Source organism: Sceloporus occidentalis, unplaced genomic scaffold (genome assembly GCF_023333645.1).
Source record: "Sceloporus occidentalis isolate IW3139 unplaced genomic scaffold, rSceOcc1.0.p SCAF_6, whole genome shotgun sequence".
Taxonomy (NCBI): domain Eukaryota; kingdom Metazoa; phylum Chordata; class Lepidosauria; order Squamata; family Phrynosomatidae; genus Sceloporus; species Sceloporus occidentalis.
The window spans coordinates 110,197,540-110,212,821 of NW_028316986.1; the positions used below are offsets into that span (position 1 = coordinate 110,197,540).

A 15,282-nucleotide genomic window follows, 5' to 3' on the forward strand; every position below is an offset into this window, starting at 1 on the left:
AGAATAGACCTTTAAGCCCAAAGGCAGAATTGTGACCCTAGGACAATATTTAATTGGAAGATAAACAGTGTGTTATGTGAAAATGAAGAATGGAAGAGAAAAATAGAAAGAGTTGGGAAGTCAAGTTTTTTTCTGCTTTATTTGGGACTTCTGAGATTGGATAATCATCATATCAGTATCCACTATATTTATAGTTTGGAATGGCACCAGATGATGTTCATTTTCATAATGACAGCCAATGTTCAAAGGACTTGACAGCCCTTTGAATTTCTACTAAAAATAACATACTGTAAAGTGTTTGCCAATCCCAGTGTTTAGAAGCATTGAAAAAGCAAACTGAAGAAACAATGAATATCTTGTTGAGATCTACTCTAATTTTCAAAACAATAAAAAACCCATTTTCTATTTCAGTACTATAATAAATACTGTAATAATAAAGCAATCAATTGACTTTTTTTAGGCAAAGGGGTATTTCAATAATTATATAGCTAGTTATACTTAAGAAAAGACATTGTGATGTTTGACAGAGTAACCGACATGTTGAACACTCCTCAAATCCACATTCTACCAAGGTTTTTTAAAGAGTTTTTCTATAGCACTGTCAAGATATCCAAGCCTAAAGATGGTTGGCAACTTGGAAAAACTAGAGATACTTTTACTAGGAAGATACTGTATGAAGGAAATTTCATTCCTGGACAGCTCAGTATGCTGCTTACTTGTTTTCTAGTATTGCTTGGGCATCTTTGGCTCATGACTTTCTCAAAAATACTTTAATCTATCATTAGATTATGCTGTGATAAAAAGACTCTCCAAATGTCTACAAATGTGTTTGAAAATGTTTTTCATAAGAAATAAATACTAGATTCCCTCAACTGGAAATTATTAGACCAATGCTTGAAAATCTATTTTTATTAACTTTCAGGTCAGCTGGTTTCTAACCTCTAGTTTTCTTTTATTAACAGCACCATATGTGAGTGGGAAGGTTGCATCAAGAAAGCTCTGAAGATATCTGAAGTCTTCTGGTGTCAACATTAGGTTACACTGTGGTTCTATTAGCACTTTTAGTTGACAAAGATCCTCTTACTGACGGATGAACAAAGGTTTGTCATGGATGGATTACTAGAGCAACTGAAGACCTTTTGAGTTTTGCTGACTCACCTGTGGATCTAGGTTGGGGTTGATGGGACTGCACTTGTGAGGTTCCATTCTTCCCTCTCAGAGAGATCTCAGAGGATGATATTGGGCAATTGCTCATCGGCCCCGTGGGCTCTCTTTCATGCGGGATTCCACAAGGTTTCATTCTGTCATCCCTCCTTTCAACATGTATGTGAGGCCACTGGGGGAAGATAATGAAACAGTTTGGGCTGTGGTGCATCAACACGCAGAAGACACACAGCCCATATCTTTTCTTTCTTTCTTTCTTTCTTTCTTGTCTAAGCAGAATGGTGAAGACAGCCATGCTTCCAGGGCCATACAAGAAGGTCCCTCCAGAAAAAGATGGAGACAAGACTGAACAAGTAAAGGATGTTGTGGTAGTTATGGAAGCTATCCTATTTTTAGCAGGGTTCTGTTCATTTCAGATGTTTTTCTGTATGCTATATTCCTGAGAGTTTCTGAAAATCCTGGTGACATTTATGGCAGCTATTCTATTTTGTGGCAGTGCAATTTCTCAATAGAAAGTGGCAAAGTCTTTACCTCTCTGCACAAGGATAACAATGCCATTCTGAAAGTACAGTTTGATGCATACACCTGCAGTGTAATAAATACTGAACAATGTTAAAGCGATTGGCTGTCTGTTTCAAGGTATAAAGGTGCAAAGGGGGGGGGGGGATCCAGGTAACCTGATAGGCCAAGTTCTATCCCTGTTAAAAATGAGAAATCTGTGAATGTCAAATCTTTCTGCATTCTTTAGAGGTTTCAACTGCCGACAGTTTTAGTGCTAATACTAACTACATTATGTTGCCAGTTTAGGCAGTCATTGGGGAATTGTTTTGAGAAAGCAGTAATACTTTATGGAAGGTACTAGAGAGATACATTTCAGATGCTACAGATCTAATATACCAAGGTAAGTAAATATATAAATGCAAAAATGTTCTTAGAAAATTCAGATTTATTTATGAAGCTATCCCACAAGTCTTTGCTCTCTCCCCATTCACCTCAATGGAGAGAGTAGCTTTGCATGTGAGTACTTCTGAAAGCTTGGATCTTCCAGTACCATTAATGTGAATGGTGCACCAGAATTTAGCCTTCTAGGCTGCCTGCTAAAATTTGTTATCTTATAACAATATAGGTGAACAGCATATATCAGTAGTAAACTAGATATGAAAAATCATTCCTGTATTTGAGAAAATAAAGAATTGATAATTGATGTGTGTTTTTTAAAAAGAATTAATCCTTGACCATTCTTTCTCACTGTATGATAAGAGTTGTTGAACTCACAAAAGTTCCTTTATAGAAACTATCCTTTTGGTTGTGCTGCAAAACTGAGGCCAGAATCCTATTAGAAATCCCTATGAGTAATTTAGTAATCTTATTAGAAAGTCTAAAAAAAATTGGGACCTTCTGTTGCCTTGTGTGAGGGAATCTAAGACATGCACATGCCCCACTGGACTGTCCACAGTGTTCTCAGACAGCAAAAGTATAGCTCCTTCACCCACCAGTCTGGATGCCTGTGATGTCCTGCCAGGACTGATTGAATTTCCCCCTGCATTTTCTTTCGTGTTGGTTCAGGCCATAGATTATTTTAGTATAGAAAAGTTCATTGTATTAGTTTGTGGGAGGAGCTGTAGGTTTCCCCTGCATTATTTCCAGGTTTGGTTTGCCCTTTCCCAACATGCTCTGCTGTAGCTAGAGGTTTTAGTTGGGGAGCAGTCTTAAACATGCCTAAGGGCTGTAGCATTATGCTACACCAGCTCTCATTAGGATCCTATTTATTTCATTTTTTTTAAATTTCTCTTATATCCCAACTTCCTACCAATATGGGGTCCAAGAGTAGTGGAGTCATAGCTTTTAGAAGAGTGTAAGATGTGAGAAGTCAAGATATGATACAATAAAAAGGAAAAACAATCCCCTTAGATCTTGCAACAGCATACAGATTGGTCTCTATTCTTGTTCCACACTGCACAGCTCCATGTTTGCCAACTCGCTTGAACAGAGGTAAAAGAAACCATAGTACCAGGAGACAGTAACATTGTGTGTACTGGAGTGGCACTGATACCTTGACATCACTTGTGGTACCAAACACATTGTCTTGCACTAGTGTATGATAATGTATCACACCAAAGTAATAAACATTTTCTCTGGAACCACAAAAGATGCCATCACACCTCTAAGATGAGAGACAGCACATTATGCTGAAGACAATTTTAAAGAGATTTCAGAAGAATTCAGTTTGGCTTATTTTAGAATAAGGAGAAAACTGATTGTTTAGTACTAAGGGTTACACCAGGAATGTTTATTGTACTTGACAGTTTAATAGTTCATATGCATTCTCTCAAGAATTCATAGAGAGAATACCATCATGTTACAGATGGGAAGTTGAGAAAGAGTAGTTTGCCTAAAGCTACTCAACCGATTCATGCCTGGGATTTGAACGAAAGAGTTTCACTGTTTCTGTTCTCAACTAGGAACAATCCTATTGTTTATACAAATAATGACTTTTGAATTATTTTTGTAAACCAGCTAAACTGCAACATGGTGCTCTAATATTTATTCAGAAATTACGTCCTTTAAATATGAAACACAGGAGAGTCAAAACTTGTACAATTTCTCTTCTGACCCATTCTTAAATATTATGACAGTGTTGAGAAACAGAAACATGCTGAAAATCAAATTTTTAGAACTGTAGGGTACACAAAGCTCCCTCAGAATCTGCATTATGATTGTAAACTACTTGTCCATGCATCAGTAGTTCCAGTATTTTCAATATGTAATAAATGTTCACCATGCCACAGACAACAAATTTAAAGAACTTTCTTCTTGACGAGGCAATAAAGGAAAACTTTCCAATAGGAACTGAAGTCAACTATTACTAAAATCATTTTAGTCTTCATATAAATATTCTCAATGTACAAATGAGCAAATTAAGAATGTAAATAGTCAAATAATGAGAAACTATCTGCACAAATATAAATACAAAGGATAAGTGCAAATGATTCTTGAAAAGTTTTACTGTTTTGGATATGTTTTTGACTACACTATCTGCTATACATAAAAAGGTTCAAAATAACACTTATACATATCATGCTCGTGAACATTTGACAGGTGAAATTGGTAATTCTATAAAGACTCCATGACTTACTCTAAACAGGCAACTTTGGAAACAGGAGAATTTTCAAAAGTCCTCTTACAATAGGTGACAGGGTGCTCAAAGTCTATTCTAACCTAGCAGCAGCCCTACAAAGTAGCTTAGCTGCTTGAGAGTGATTAGTCCTAAATAAACCAGTGATATAGCTGCATGGAAATTTGAATTCATTTCTAACACTGTCAGCATTACGCAGCACTGACTCTGTGTGTTTAAAGGTACACCAACTTCCTTTAATTCATCCAGTATTTATGTACGATTTTGTGTGTGTGTGTGTGTGAGAGAGAGAGAGAGAGAGAGAGAGAGAGAGAGAGAGAGAGAGAGAGACCAACCAATGCCACAACAAATCAGTTACATCAGCCATAAACAGATGGGTAATAGTTTTACGTGGGCTTGGTTTCTGAAATTGCTTAGTCAATGACCTCTAAGTGCCAACATAATGTTACAACCAAGGAGCGGATTGTTTGCTAACAGGAGCAATTATAAAATGCAAATGGCTGTGCACTTATTGCCAAGGTTGTCTCAGAAAACAAATGTCTGCTTAATAATGTGTTTCCAAGTAGATGACATAATTATATGCTTGCATTATAAATGATAATTTTGCACAAAAATGGTGGGTTTAAAAGAAATGGGGGGAAGCAAATTTTTAGAGAAATTAAAGGGGAAATCTGAATATGCATAGTATTACACCAGGCAGTGGGGGTGTTGTTCCTTGCTTTTCCCGTCTGTGTTGTGCAATGTGGCACAAGGGGACCTACGTCATTATTTTCACTAAAGCTCAGTTATTTATATCTTTCCTTTTATATACAAGGAGATCAAGGCAACAGATGTAGTAAATTCTTCTCTTTCCCACTTATTCTCACAGCAAGCGTGTGAGGTAGGTCAGGTTCTAAAGAAGTGACTGGTCCAAAGTCACCCAATAACTTTCATGCCTCTGTGGGAATCTAAGCCCTGATCTTTGACACAGAAGCATCCCGAACCAGGTGTCACCTGATGTGGCGGGTGGGGCTTTACAGATGGGACTTCGAGGCAGAACCAGAAGGACCTGCTCTGAACTCCTTGCCCCATGTGGCTTTACTTCAGAATAATGGCTCCTCTCCCTCCCTGTCCCACATGGCTTTACTCTGAAGTAAAGCCTCATGGGACAGGGATTGGGGGGGGGGGTGCCAGGACCTCTCCCTCCCTGCCACAAACCATGGTGTGTGGCAGGGAGGTGGGGCACTCACCGGATGTCAACCCCACTTCTGTGGTGTCACCCCCTTTCATTGATGTCACCCAGTGTGGTCCACATACCCTGTGTCCCCCAGTGAAGTTACTGCTTTGACATTCTGTAGAACATTAACCACTACAACACAAACTACAATTCCATCTATTCATGCTACCCACACCCCTATATATGAAGTTCAAACCTTAAACTGGCTCGATTCTGTATGTGGTGAATAAGGAATAGTTAACCCTTAAAAGTGTATAGCACAAACATTTACCACTTCAACAATGTGAGAAGGAAAGTTATCACCCAAACTGTGTATGATAACATATACCTTGAATGTTTCAGAGTATACGGGGCAGCTCACCACTTACATGAATCATCTTTATACCACAATATAGTAAAGATAGTCTAGTTGTCATCTTCTGATAATTTGTACATTATGAGGAAACTATGGATATAGGACAAAGGCATGTAAGTATATATCATGAGCAAGTCATACTACTCTGCTGCAGAAACTTTGCAGATTCATATAGAAAATAGGGTACAACGAAAGAGCTGGGAGGTTTGAAAGAGCACAAAACACCCTGGTGCCTACCCTTTCTGTTGGCAGGAAAGTGACATACACACATGTATAGTGTGCTTAGACAATCTGAATATGCTTTAAACCATGGGGAAAAAATCTGTGATACTGGTTGAGTCTTCCTTATCTAGAATTTCAAAACCCAAAATACTCCAAAATCCACAATTGTTCACCTGGGTGGCTGAGAGTGACATTTTTGATTTCTGATAATTCAATGCATACAAACTTTATTTCATGCACAAACTTATTTTAAATATTGTATATAAAATTACCTTCAGGCTGTGGTTATAAGATGTATATGAAATATATCATATATACTCATCTATAAGTCTAAAATTTTAAGCCCCAAAATGGGCTCCAAAATCCTAGGTAGACATATATATAGGTCAATATGGTAATACTCCACACCAGGACGATTGGCAGAGCCTTGAGGGAGGGTGGAGTTTTGATATCCTCCATGATAGAGACCATAATTTTCAATCTAAGCAAGGTCCATTGGACTAAGCTGAGGCATGTGATGAGAGGCGGAGTCAGTATATAAGGACAGTGCACCCGCCATCCTGCATCTTTTCCATGAAGTAGCCCACCCTCCCACCCTAAATGCAGTATGAACTTTGTTGGTCATTTCAGGGCCGAGTAGGAATTTTCTCCCCTTTCCCCGGGGTTTTTTTGCCTTCCCCATACTGTGTGCCAGGACTGGTGATTGGCTTTGGGTGGCTGTTAAATAGGTTTCCCTGGCCCATATGGGGTTAAAGAACTGTTTGGTACACACCATTGGCACCCCTTTGTGGTGAAAGGTTAGGCTCTTGATCAGCTTAAACACATTAAGGGGCGTGGAGTTGTGAGAGAACCTGCCTTTGGGGTAGACATGGGGATTTTGCTCAACCTTAACAAATTCGTGGGGGTTAAGGGGAGAGTGCCTTATGTTTACCTTCCTAGGACTGAACTGAGGATGCAATCCAAATCATCAGATTTACCTTGGGGTTTGGTGTTTGTGCCCAAAGGGAAGGCTGAAGAGGAAGTCTAGGACTGACACCTGGCTTCAGCTGGACCCACACCAGGTTTTTCACTTTAATCAATTTGCTCAGAGTTTGAAGTTAAGGTTGAAGTTCAAGTGCTTAGCTTTAAATAGATTATAGGTCAAATAAATGGCCCTTTATTCATCCAGTTTACATGTCTGGTCTCGTCATTTCATGGTTGGATATCAATTCTCCTTGAGCCTTGGGAAAGCTGTGGGAAAAGGAGGGAGGAGAGACAGGAGGGAAATCGGAAATCTGTGCCCCCCTTTTTGCAAGCCATCAGCCTTGGGGAAGGGAGAGAAATTGGAGGACTGTGTCTCCTTTTTTTTGCAAGCCACCAGTTTTGGGGAAGGTTGTGGGGAAGGGAGGGAAATCTGAGGTTTGTGTCCACATTTTGCATGCCCAGACTGTGACCCTTGGGAGAGATACAGAGAGAGAGAAGGAGGGAGTGAAGTGGTGTTTTCTCCCCTCCGTTTAGATCCTTTGTCATATACCCCTGAGTTTATCCCTTGGCATATCATCCACGGTTTTTCCCTCAAAACCTTCCCCAACTTATACATGAGGTTGACTTATACATGAGTATATATGGTAGATGTTTTTCATGTTTAGACCTGGGCCTCATTTCCAAGATATCTTATTATGTATATGCAAATATTCCAAAATTGGAAAAACTCCAAATTCCAAAACACCTCTGGTCCCAAGCTTTTGGAGAAAGGAGACTAAACCTGTACTAGTTCTCTGATGCAATTATATACTATGATCCTAAACTAAAGATATTCAAGTAAAAGAGCTCTAGCAGGAGCTGCCTTCCAGTTGACTGCCACTGCTAAAAATATATTTTTCCCAACCTGCGTTAAATATTAGTATCATAACTAGGCCTGCATTTGTGTGCACACCAGAATCTCACTGTTCCCTTTGCTTATCTATTCTTAGATCAGGGACAGTGTTTAATTTATGAAGAAAAAATGGGTGGTGGGCTCCAAAACCCTTTAGCATCCCAGTCTCAGATTAACTAAATCGTGCCCCACCATACATCTGAAAACGGTCAGTAAGGAATGGGAGGTATTTTCCAGTCTGCACTAAGCCCTATGAAAGGCAAGCACAAATTTGTCTTCTTTAATCAAGTCTATACAAAATTCAGTTCTTATCCCTAAACCATTTGAATGCTTTCAGATCTCTGTATTTTATACTGATCTCCTACTGAAATAAGATCTACTGAAACTTTTCAAACAAACCAGCCAGAAACGTGTCTTGGTGTTGGCAGGATCACTCTGATCAAGGGAGGCTTTTCTCATATCCTTTTTTAAAAAAATGCATTAAAATAGATATTGCTTGCTATCTGAAGAGAACTGTCATCAAAATTCATAAACTACTTGTATTGATTTTGACTGTTCTCCCACCCACCCCACAAAAAAGATTTCCCTCCTTTAAGAAAACCTGCCACATACAGAGTTCTGAAGCACAGCTGTACTAAAAATAAGAACATATTGGCCTGGCCACCACTGATTCAGTGTTTTCAAGTGTGAATCTGAGATTGTTTCTTTCCCTCCCTGACCCTTAAACCTTGCACCAGTATATCTGCCTATATTTTCCTAATTATATACTTTCCATTTCACAATTAATTTTGAAAAACTCCAGAAGACAAAACAGGCTGTCTTTTATATTTATGTGCTTGCAGGTAGGAACAGAACAGTAGACACATACGAGAAGGCATAGGGACAGAAACAGAAGCAGAAAATTATAGATAAATGATTTAGAAGACAGAACGTACAGACAGTAAAAGTGCCAGATCAGAAAGATATGAAATTTTCTTCATCCTGTTGACTGTGTTGTAGATTATCATTACCACACTTGACTCTATGGTCACCCAGATAGAAGGCTTACAAGATGAAGGAGTGACAACTCCATTTTATCAGCTGCATAGCCATGTTACACTTACAATGACATCTACTGACCTATTCTAGTATTCTAATGACACAGCCTTCATTGACCAATATAGTTTGATATCATCACACCATTCTATGTCTTCCCTGAACCCCAGCAACTGTGAAACCCTAGGAAGGAACCCTATTGTTGTTACTGCCATTACTACCACTTACCAGTGGGGAGTGACAGCCATGGACAATTGAGATGATAAACAAGGAGCTGGTCTCTGCTTGGAGAGCAGATAGAGAGTGCTCATGTCGATGGTGTTCACCCTCCTTTGTCTTCCCCAGAAGCCTAGAACAGCTATATCCTCATCATCTGAATTGTTTTCCCTACTTCACACCAATAAGCAGTAGTTGTTTCCACATGCCAGCCACTCGAGGCAGGACAAAAAAAATTCTAAACTGTTATAACCGATACCCTATACTGCCAACTTCCTCAGTTTCAATTGTGTAGCCTTGACAAAGTGGACAGGACAGTAATGTTTTGTTGTTATTTTGATTTACCCCCCCCCCCCGGTGGGGCTGGATTGCTCTTTCAACCACCCCAGAATGAACATTCTCCTCTCCCCATCCTTTTCACTCCTCCTCTTCCCCCTTACTCCTCATCCCATCTACACACCCAAACCTTCATCCTACATATTTATACCCTCTACTCTTTATCCTATATCCTCTTACATCTTGTTCCCTTACCTCTTTAAGAATGAACATTCTTGTAAGTATCAACTTCTCATTCTTTGGTAGGCTGAATGAGCAGTCCACTGCACATGGGATATACCCAAGCCACCATCACCAAGGTGGGACTAACTATTAATATTTTGAGACATTGTTTGCAGAACCATCTTACCAAATGCTGCTTGTCTAGATGCTGCTATTCATTTATTTTTTGATGTCGTATATAGTAGATGGCTCTTTTCAGCCTGCCACTCTGCATACATCATCTATTGATGCCGCTACTTGTGGTTGCCATTGATCTGGCAGAAAGAGCCAACACACAATTTGGCCTCAGAACTTTAGCAAAATTATAGAAGAGAAATATGTAGAACCAGTTCCAACCTCACCAATAGAATCCAGAGAATACAAGACAGATTTTGGATAGAGCAGAAAGAGATTGAGCATGGCTCTCTGTACACTATCCAAAAAAGGGACACATGAACACATAAGGCACACTTATACACACCTATGTCACTATCAGGATGCCACCCATAGGCTACTAAAAGCTTACGGGAAAGTGCAGAATGGCTTTGCCTAGATTGTGTGAACCAAATATATATAATAGTCTTGCTCTCGGCTTGCCCAGGAGTCCTCTGGCCAGTTAGTACCAGGATCCTTTCATCTTCCTTTCCTTGGCTATCAAGGGCAATTAGCAGCCAAAAATATTACAGTGTATCACATGGATAACTACTGCAATTTGATGCATTTTATTACATTTTCTAAATTTCTGAAGTGACAAATTTATAATCACAGGAGAAATATTTATAACCAGATCATATCAAACCTGTATTTATCAAGGAGAATATTTATCAGTGTGTAGAACATGTCTCCCAGTGACAGCTACCACATTCACATGAAAAGCAACTATCTTACATTGCCAGGCCAAAATCCTAAGAACCAGAAGAACCACTGAGGTGGTAAATGCAAACTGTTAACATTTGAGACTTGATGCATTAGAAAAGGATGTCTATCTTGAATCCCAGTTTGGGAGAAAGGTGGGATATAAATTCCACAACTGACTAACTAACTAAATAACATCTCTTTCCAATATCAAAAAGAATGTGGAGGTTATTCCCTTCGGGTTGCCTCACTGGTAATTTGGGACTGTCTCCATTGGGCTCTCAGCATAGAGAATGAAAAAGATTGAGTATTCTGGTTTATCAGATAGCCAGATATACATCATATTATTTGTCCCATCAGACATTGATGGAAGAATATTCTGTTATGGGGGCAAGCCAATGTACAATGTATGGAGCAACCCAATGTACATTCAAGTCACTGCCATACAGGAATGATCATGTGGCAGTCACAGTCTAATAAGCAGTCCATAGCATAACTTCAAAAGATGAAATGGCAAGGATAAAATGGATATTCCATATTATCATGGGATATGGAAAAACTGGAGGATATACCATCAGTTCAAACATTAACCCCCATCACTGGGGACCAAGTGTTATTTGGACCACTCATTACAGGGTTCCTTGAAATCATATTTAGCTAAATATAATTAAAAGAGCCCATTCAGAACTGTGTATTGAACATGTGACGGTCAGGCATGGAAAAGCCAGGACTGCAATATACAGAAAGACTGGGGTTTATAATGGTACAAAAATTCGGCCCTACTACATATTTTGTATGCTCCTGAGTTCAGGCTAAATGCTTCCATGTATCTTTTTATGTCCAATTCTCACTCTAAATAAGAATCCCTCATTCACTCAGTCTCATATTCCCAGCATTGATCTCTGTACAGAAGAATTCACACATTGAGCTCTTTCTGTGCCACAAGCAGGTAAAATAATTGATCAAACTGCTCCATATCAAAAGTGCTTGAACATTTCAAGAAACTGCTTAAGTACAAGATGTGAAGTGATTGTAAGATTAGACCCATTGTAAAAGCCTTCTTTTTCCATTTTTGTATACCTTTCTTGATGTACTTTGTGAAGGAAAAAAATATGCTGTTCACATTGTATTTCAAAATATCACATAAAATGCATCTGAGCCATTAAAAATACAATTTCATTGGAGTACAAAATCCATGATAAAAATGTTCCAACTTTATCTATCTAAACAAAAGAAGTTTTTTTTAAAAAAAATAAAAAAATTACAGACCAACTGATACAAAACATGGTGCCATTTATATAACTAACATATTTTAAAAATTGATAAAGCCATTGTGATGTATACATTAATGATTTCAAATAAGTGGTCATTTTCTAAAATAAGAAATTCATTTCAGTGATAAGAAAAGCTTCAAAATTAGCTTAACAATTTATTCATCCTACATGATTGGAGAGGAGCTGAATTTTCACTTTTACCATAAATTTCATGGAAAAAACATACATATGCAAATAATTTATAAGGAACTTGTGACCTCATCAAAGCTTATTATATAGTATCAAAATTTGCCCTAATGATACTTGACAAAAAAAAAAAAAAAAAAAAAAAAAAGTGGCTGAGATCCTGCAGATATTTACTAGCATCAGTGAAATAGCCAGCATGATATTCTAAGTAAATGTGCTCAGGATAAGAGGAAATCTATATCTGTACAAATTCAGAAGTCTCAAACATTTAAAACAAATTAGAAATAATAACCAGAACATTAAAAATAATCAACACATATGTGATCTTCGATTTACTACCAATTTTAGTCATAGTGATGATTAAAAATGGGAAGATAAGGAGGTCACAAGCTCCTCAGATATGCATGACATAGTTTTGCCCTGATATATATAAATAAGAGACAGAATTTAGCTTGTTTTTAGATAGAACATATATACACATAAATATGATGAGAACAGAAATGTATAGGATGTTTATATCTCTGTTAAAAAAAGGGGGGGGGGGCACCAAACCACTTGCTTGATCCAGTATAGGATAAATTCAACTTTCTACATTTTAAAACTGGAATGTGTGCAGGAGATAAAATCAAAATCAGTAGTAAATCATTAATATATTGATTTAATACTTTTCCAGATGCTACAGCCACATGTTTGAAGAGCAAACATTCTCCAGAAAGGACACAGAGAAAGATGTTTTCTAGACTTCTGACTTTGGACTGATAGAGAGTTGGGCCAGTAAAAAACCCAGATCTATCTGAAGAAGGTTAATTTTGTTTCTCATTAACAGATTGCGCTTTCTTCTTCATCCATAAAATTAACTGCAGTGAACTTCCAGGAGTAAAAAGGTGTCTTTTTTCAAGCTTGAATAAGAGGAGAAATAGTCACTTGTCCTGAAAGCTGGCTACAATTAAAAATATTGAAGACACATTAAAAGTTGTAAAGATGAAAGCTCCAGTGCTCATTCACTATCAACTTTAATGGTGTGAACAAATCTATGAAAGACATCAAAATGGCTTTTCAGTTGGTTGCCCAGCAGGCTACAACTAGACCATAATCACAAAACTGAATGCAAAAAGGACAATATTTACCTTTTCCAACTGGGCATTTTTTTTGGACTTGTACAAAAACTCCCCCACTGCCACAAAGACGGAAAGTACCAATCCTGCTGCCAAAACAATGAAGATGCCACCAATATTTTGTACTCCAAGGGCACTGGCATCTTTGCTCTCCTCTTCTGGACAACCATTTCCTCTCCACCATTTCTCCTTCATCATGTGGAGCTTGCCTTCCTCTTGCAGATGAAGAATTGCTATAGTTATCTTGTCTCTGTATGGAGAACCTGCAGAGGAGTAAAGGGAACACAGGTTTCTAAAGCATGTTCTTAAAAGGTTCATTCTATCTCATAGTTATTTGATGCCTTTGTTGATGAGAAAATCTTGATGCTCTTGAAAGCTAGACCTGGCATCATTAGTGGAACTCTGTCATTGTAGCTACTTCTGCTGGCAATGCCACCCCCCCCACCCCCAGATCTGACCTCTTCAGTCAGGTAGTGCCTGAACCAAAGGTTTTATGAAGGGCTGCAGATCGGTGTGCTGGGAAAGACAACTGCAATCCTCTTCCATTCATGGAGCTCACTGAGCATCTGCTTGTCTCAATAAATTCATGACCAGGAGGGCACTAGAGTCATCATGACTCTGGAACCTGATCTGCTGCAATTTTTCAGTTGTCATGCTTTTTGTCTTAAGAGGTAGGATTTTGGGTTATGGTTGGTCATTAACAAGCATAAAAATGAATAACTAAAACCATGTTACAAGATCATGTTACAAGGTCATAAATCATAAGTTAACATAAATTACAAGATCATAAATCCATTTTAAAATCCTGTAAATATCAGACAGGATGCCAATCTATGTGTTATTGTTTTTATTAGAACCCACTTCCAGTTTTTGGTCTGTTCTTTCATTACTTTCCAAGCCCTCATAACTTTCCCAACTTGACAGTTCTAAGGGATATGGCATGTCTGCAATTCCCAGGAACCACTGCTGTTATGGACTCCATGTCATGAAAAATTATAAAGCTACTTTCAAAGGATTAAAAAGAGCCCCTTTAAAGGAATCAATTTAAAAATGTGTTCCCATGGTGTGCCCCAACAGTAGCATTTAGAACAATGAGCTAATTAATAACACAACTAGTTAAATGATTTCAATAATTACAGTTTATGGTAGCAAATTAATTTTCAATTTCTAATGGTTAACATTATCAAAATAAAATTCAAACCTAACGTTCCAAGTTGTGACAATTTTCAAGTATTTATTTCCTGTTGTTCTATCTTTAAGGGTTCAGAAACATCTCCTTCACATTCTTAATTGGGAATCCAATAGCCTATCAATGCACCTAGTATATGATTGACCTGTTGTCTGTGAGGAGCAGCAAACAGGTGCACCACAGAACTTCACTCTCATTTGGCACAATGCTGTTCCTCTGAGGAGCAGTACATGCACTTCAGGCTTTCTTTCTACCTAAAATGAGGGATTAAATTCTATACAAAAATGTCAAAGGGGAGCTTCAGTTAGTAGCTTTGACAGTTCAGTATTTCATACTGATTACCATAGGAAAATGGGAAAGAATATGAGACAATAAGAGGAGAATAAACAACTAGCATTTAAATTTCCTGTTTGCTATATTTTATGCTATTACTCTATTTGTGGTTTTTTTTTAATTTCACCTCAATATTAAAGTACACTACACTGATAGTATATGAAGAGGCTAACCTTATGCTAAACTACATAATTTTGCCTTAATGTTTTCTATTGAAGAGGAAAGAAACGAAGCACAGACACATGATCCAAAGATGAGCAATGCATTTTACATTTGGTTCATGTTAGATGCGAGGTTAGATGTTTTATTAGCCATATCAGTCATAGCCATATTTGAAGTCTGTGTGTGTGTGTGTGTGAGAGAGAGAGAGAGACAGAGAGAGAGAGAACTTTCATGACTATTTCTCTTTATTGCCAAGATTTGCAAACAGGATAAAGAGACAAGGGAGGTCATCATTTTTTCCCTAAAGTGAAAGACGAGGCAGATTGGAATGGTACTTTGAGATTATAGGACTTTCAAAATGTTTAAGGGAAGTTTTGCACTTTTTTATAGAGAGAAGCGGGTTACACACCGCCATTTAGTACGCGCTCCGCG

The 15,282-nt window shown here is 38.1% G+C and overlaps 1 protein-coding gene across 2 annotated transcripts in view; it reads right to left on the minus strand.

The window, feature by feature from the left end:
* Positions 1–15,282, minus strand: part of GRIK2 (glutamate ionotropic receptor kainate type subunit 2) — a 655,273-nt gene that overhangs the window by 14,480 nt on the left and 625,511 nt on the right. The window contains exons 15-16 of one of the 2 annotated variants that reach the window (XM_089530679.1): positions 13,179–13,429; positions 1,159–1,336 (exon numbers count right to left, since the gene is read on the minus strand). In XM_089530679.1, the coding sequence (XP_089386805.1) occupies positions 1,159–1,336; positions 13,179–13,429 (429 nt within the window). The remainder of the gene's footprint in view (positions 1–1,158; positions 1,337–13,178; positions 13,430–15,282) is intronic. The other variant, XM_089530680.1, reaches the window with a different exon arrangement.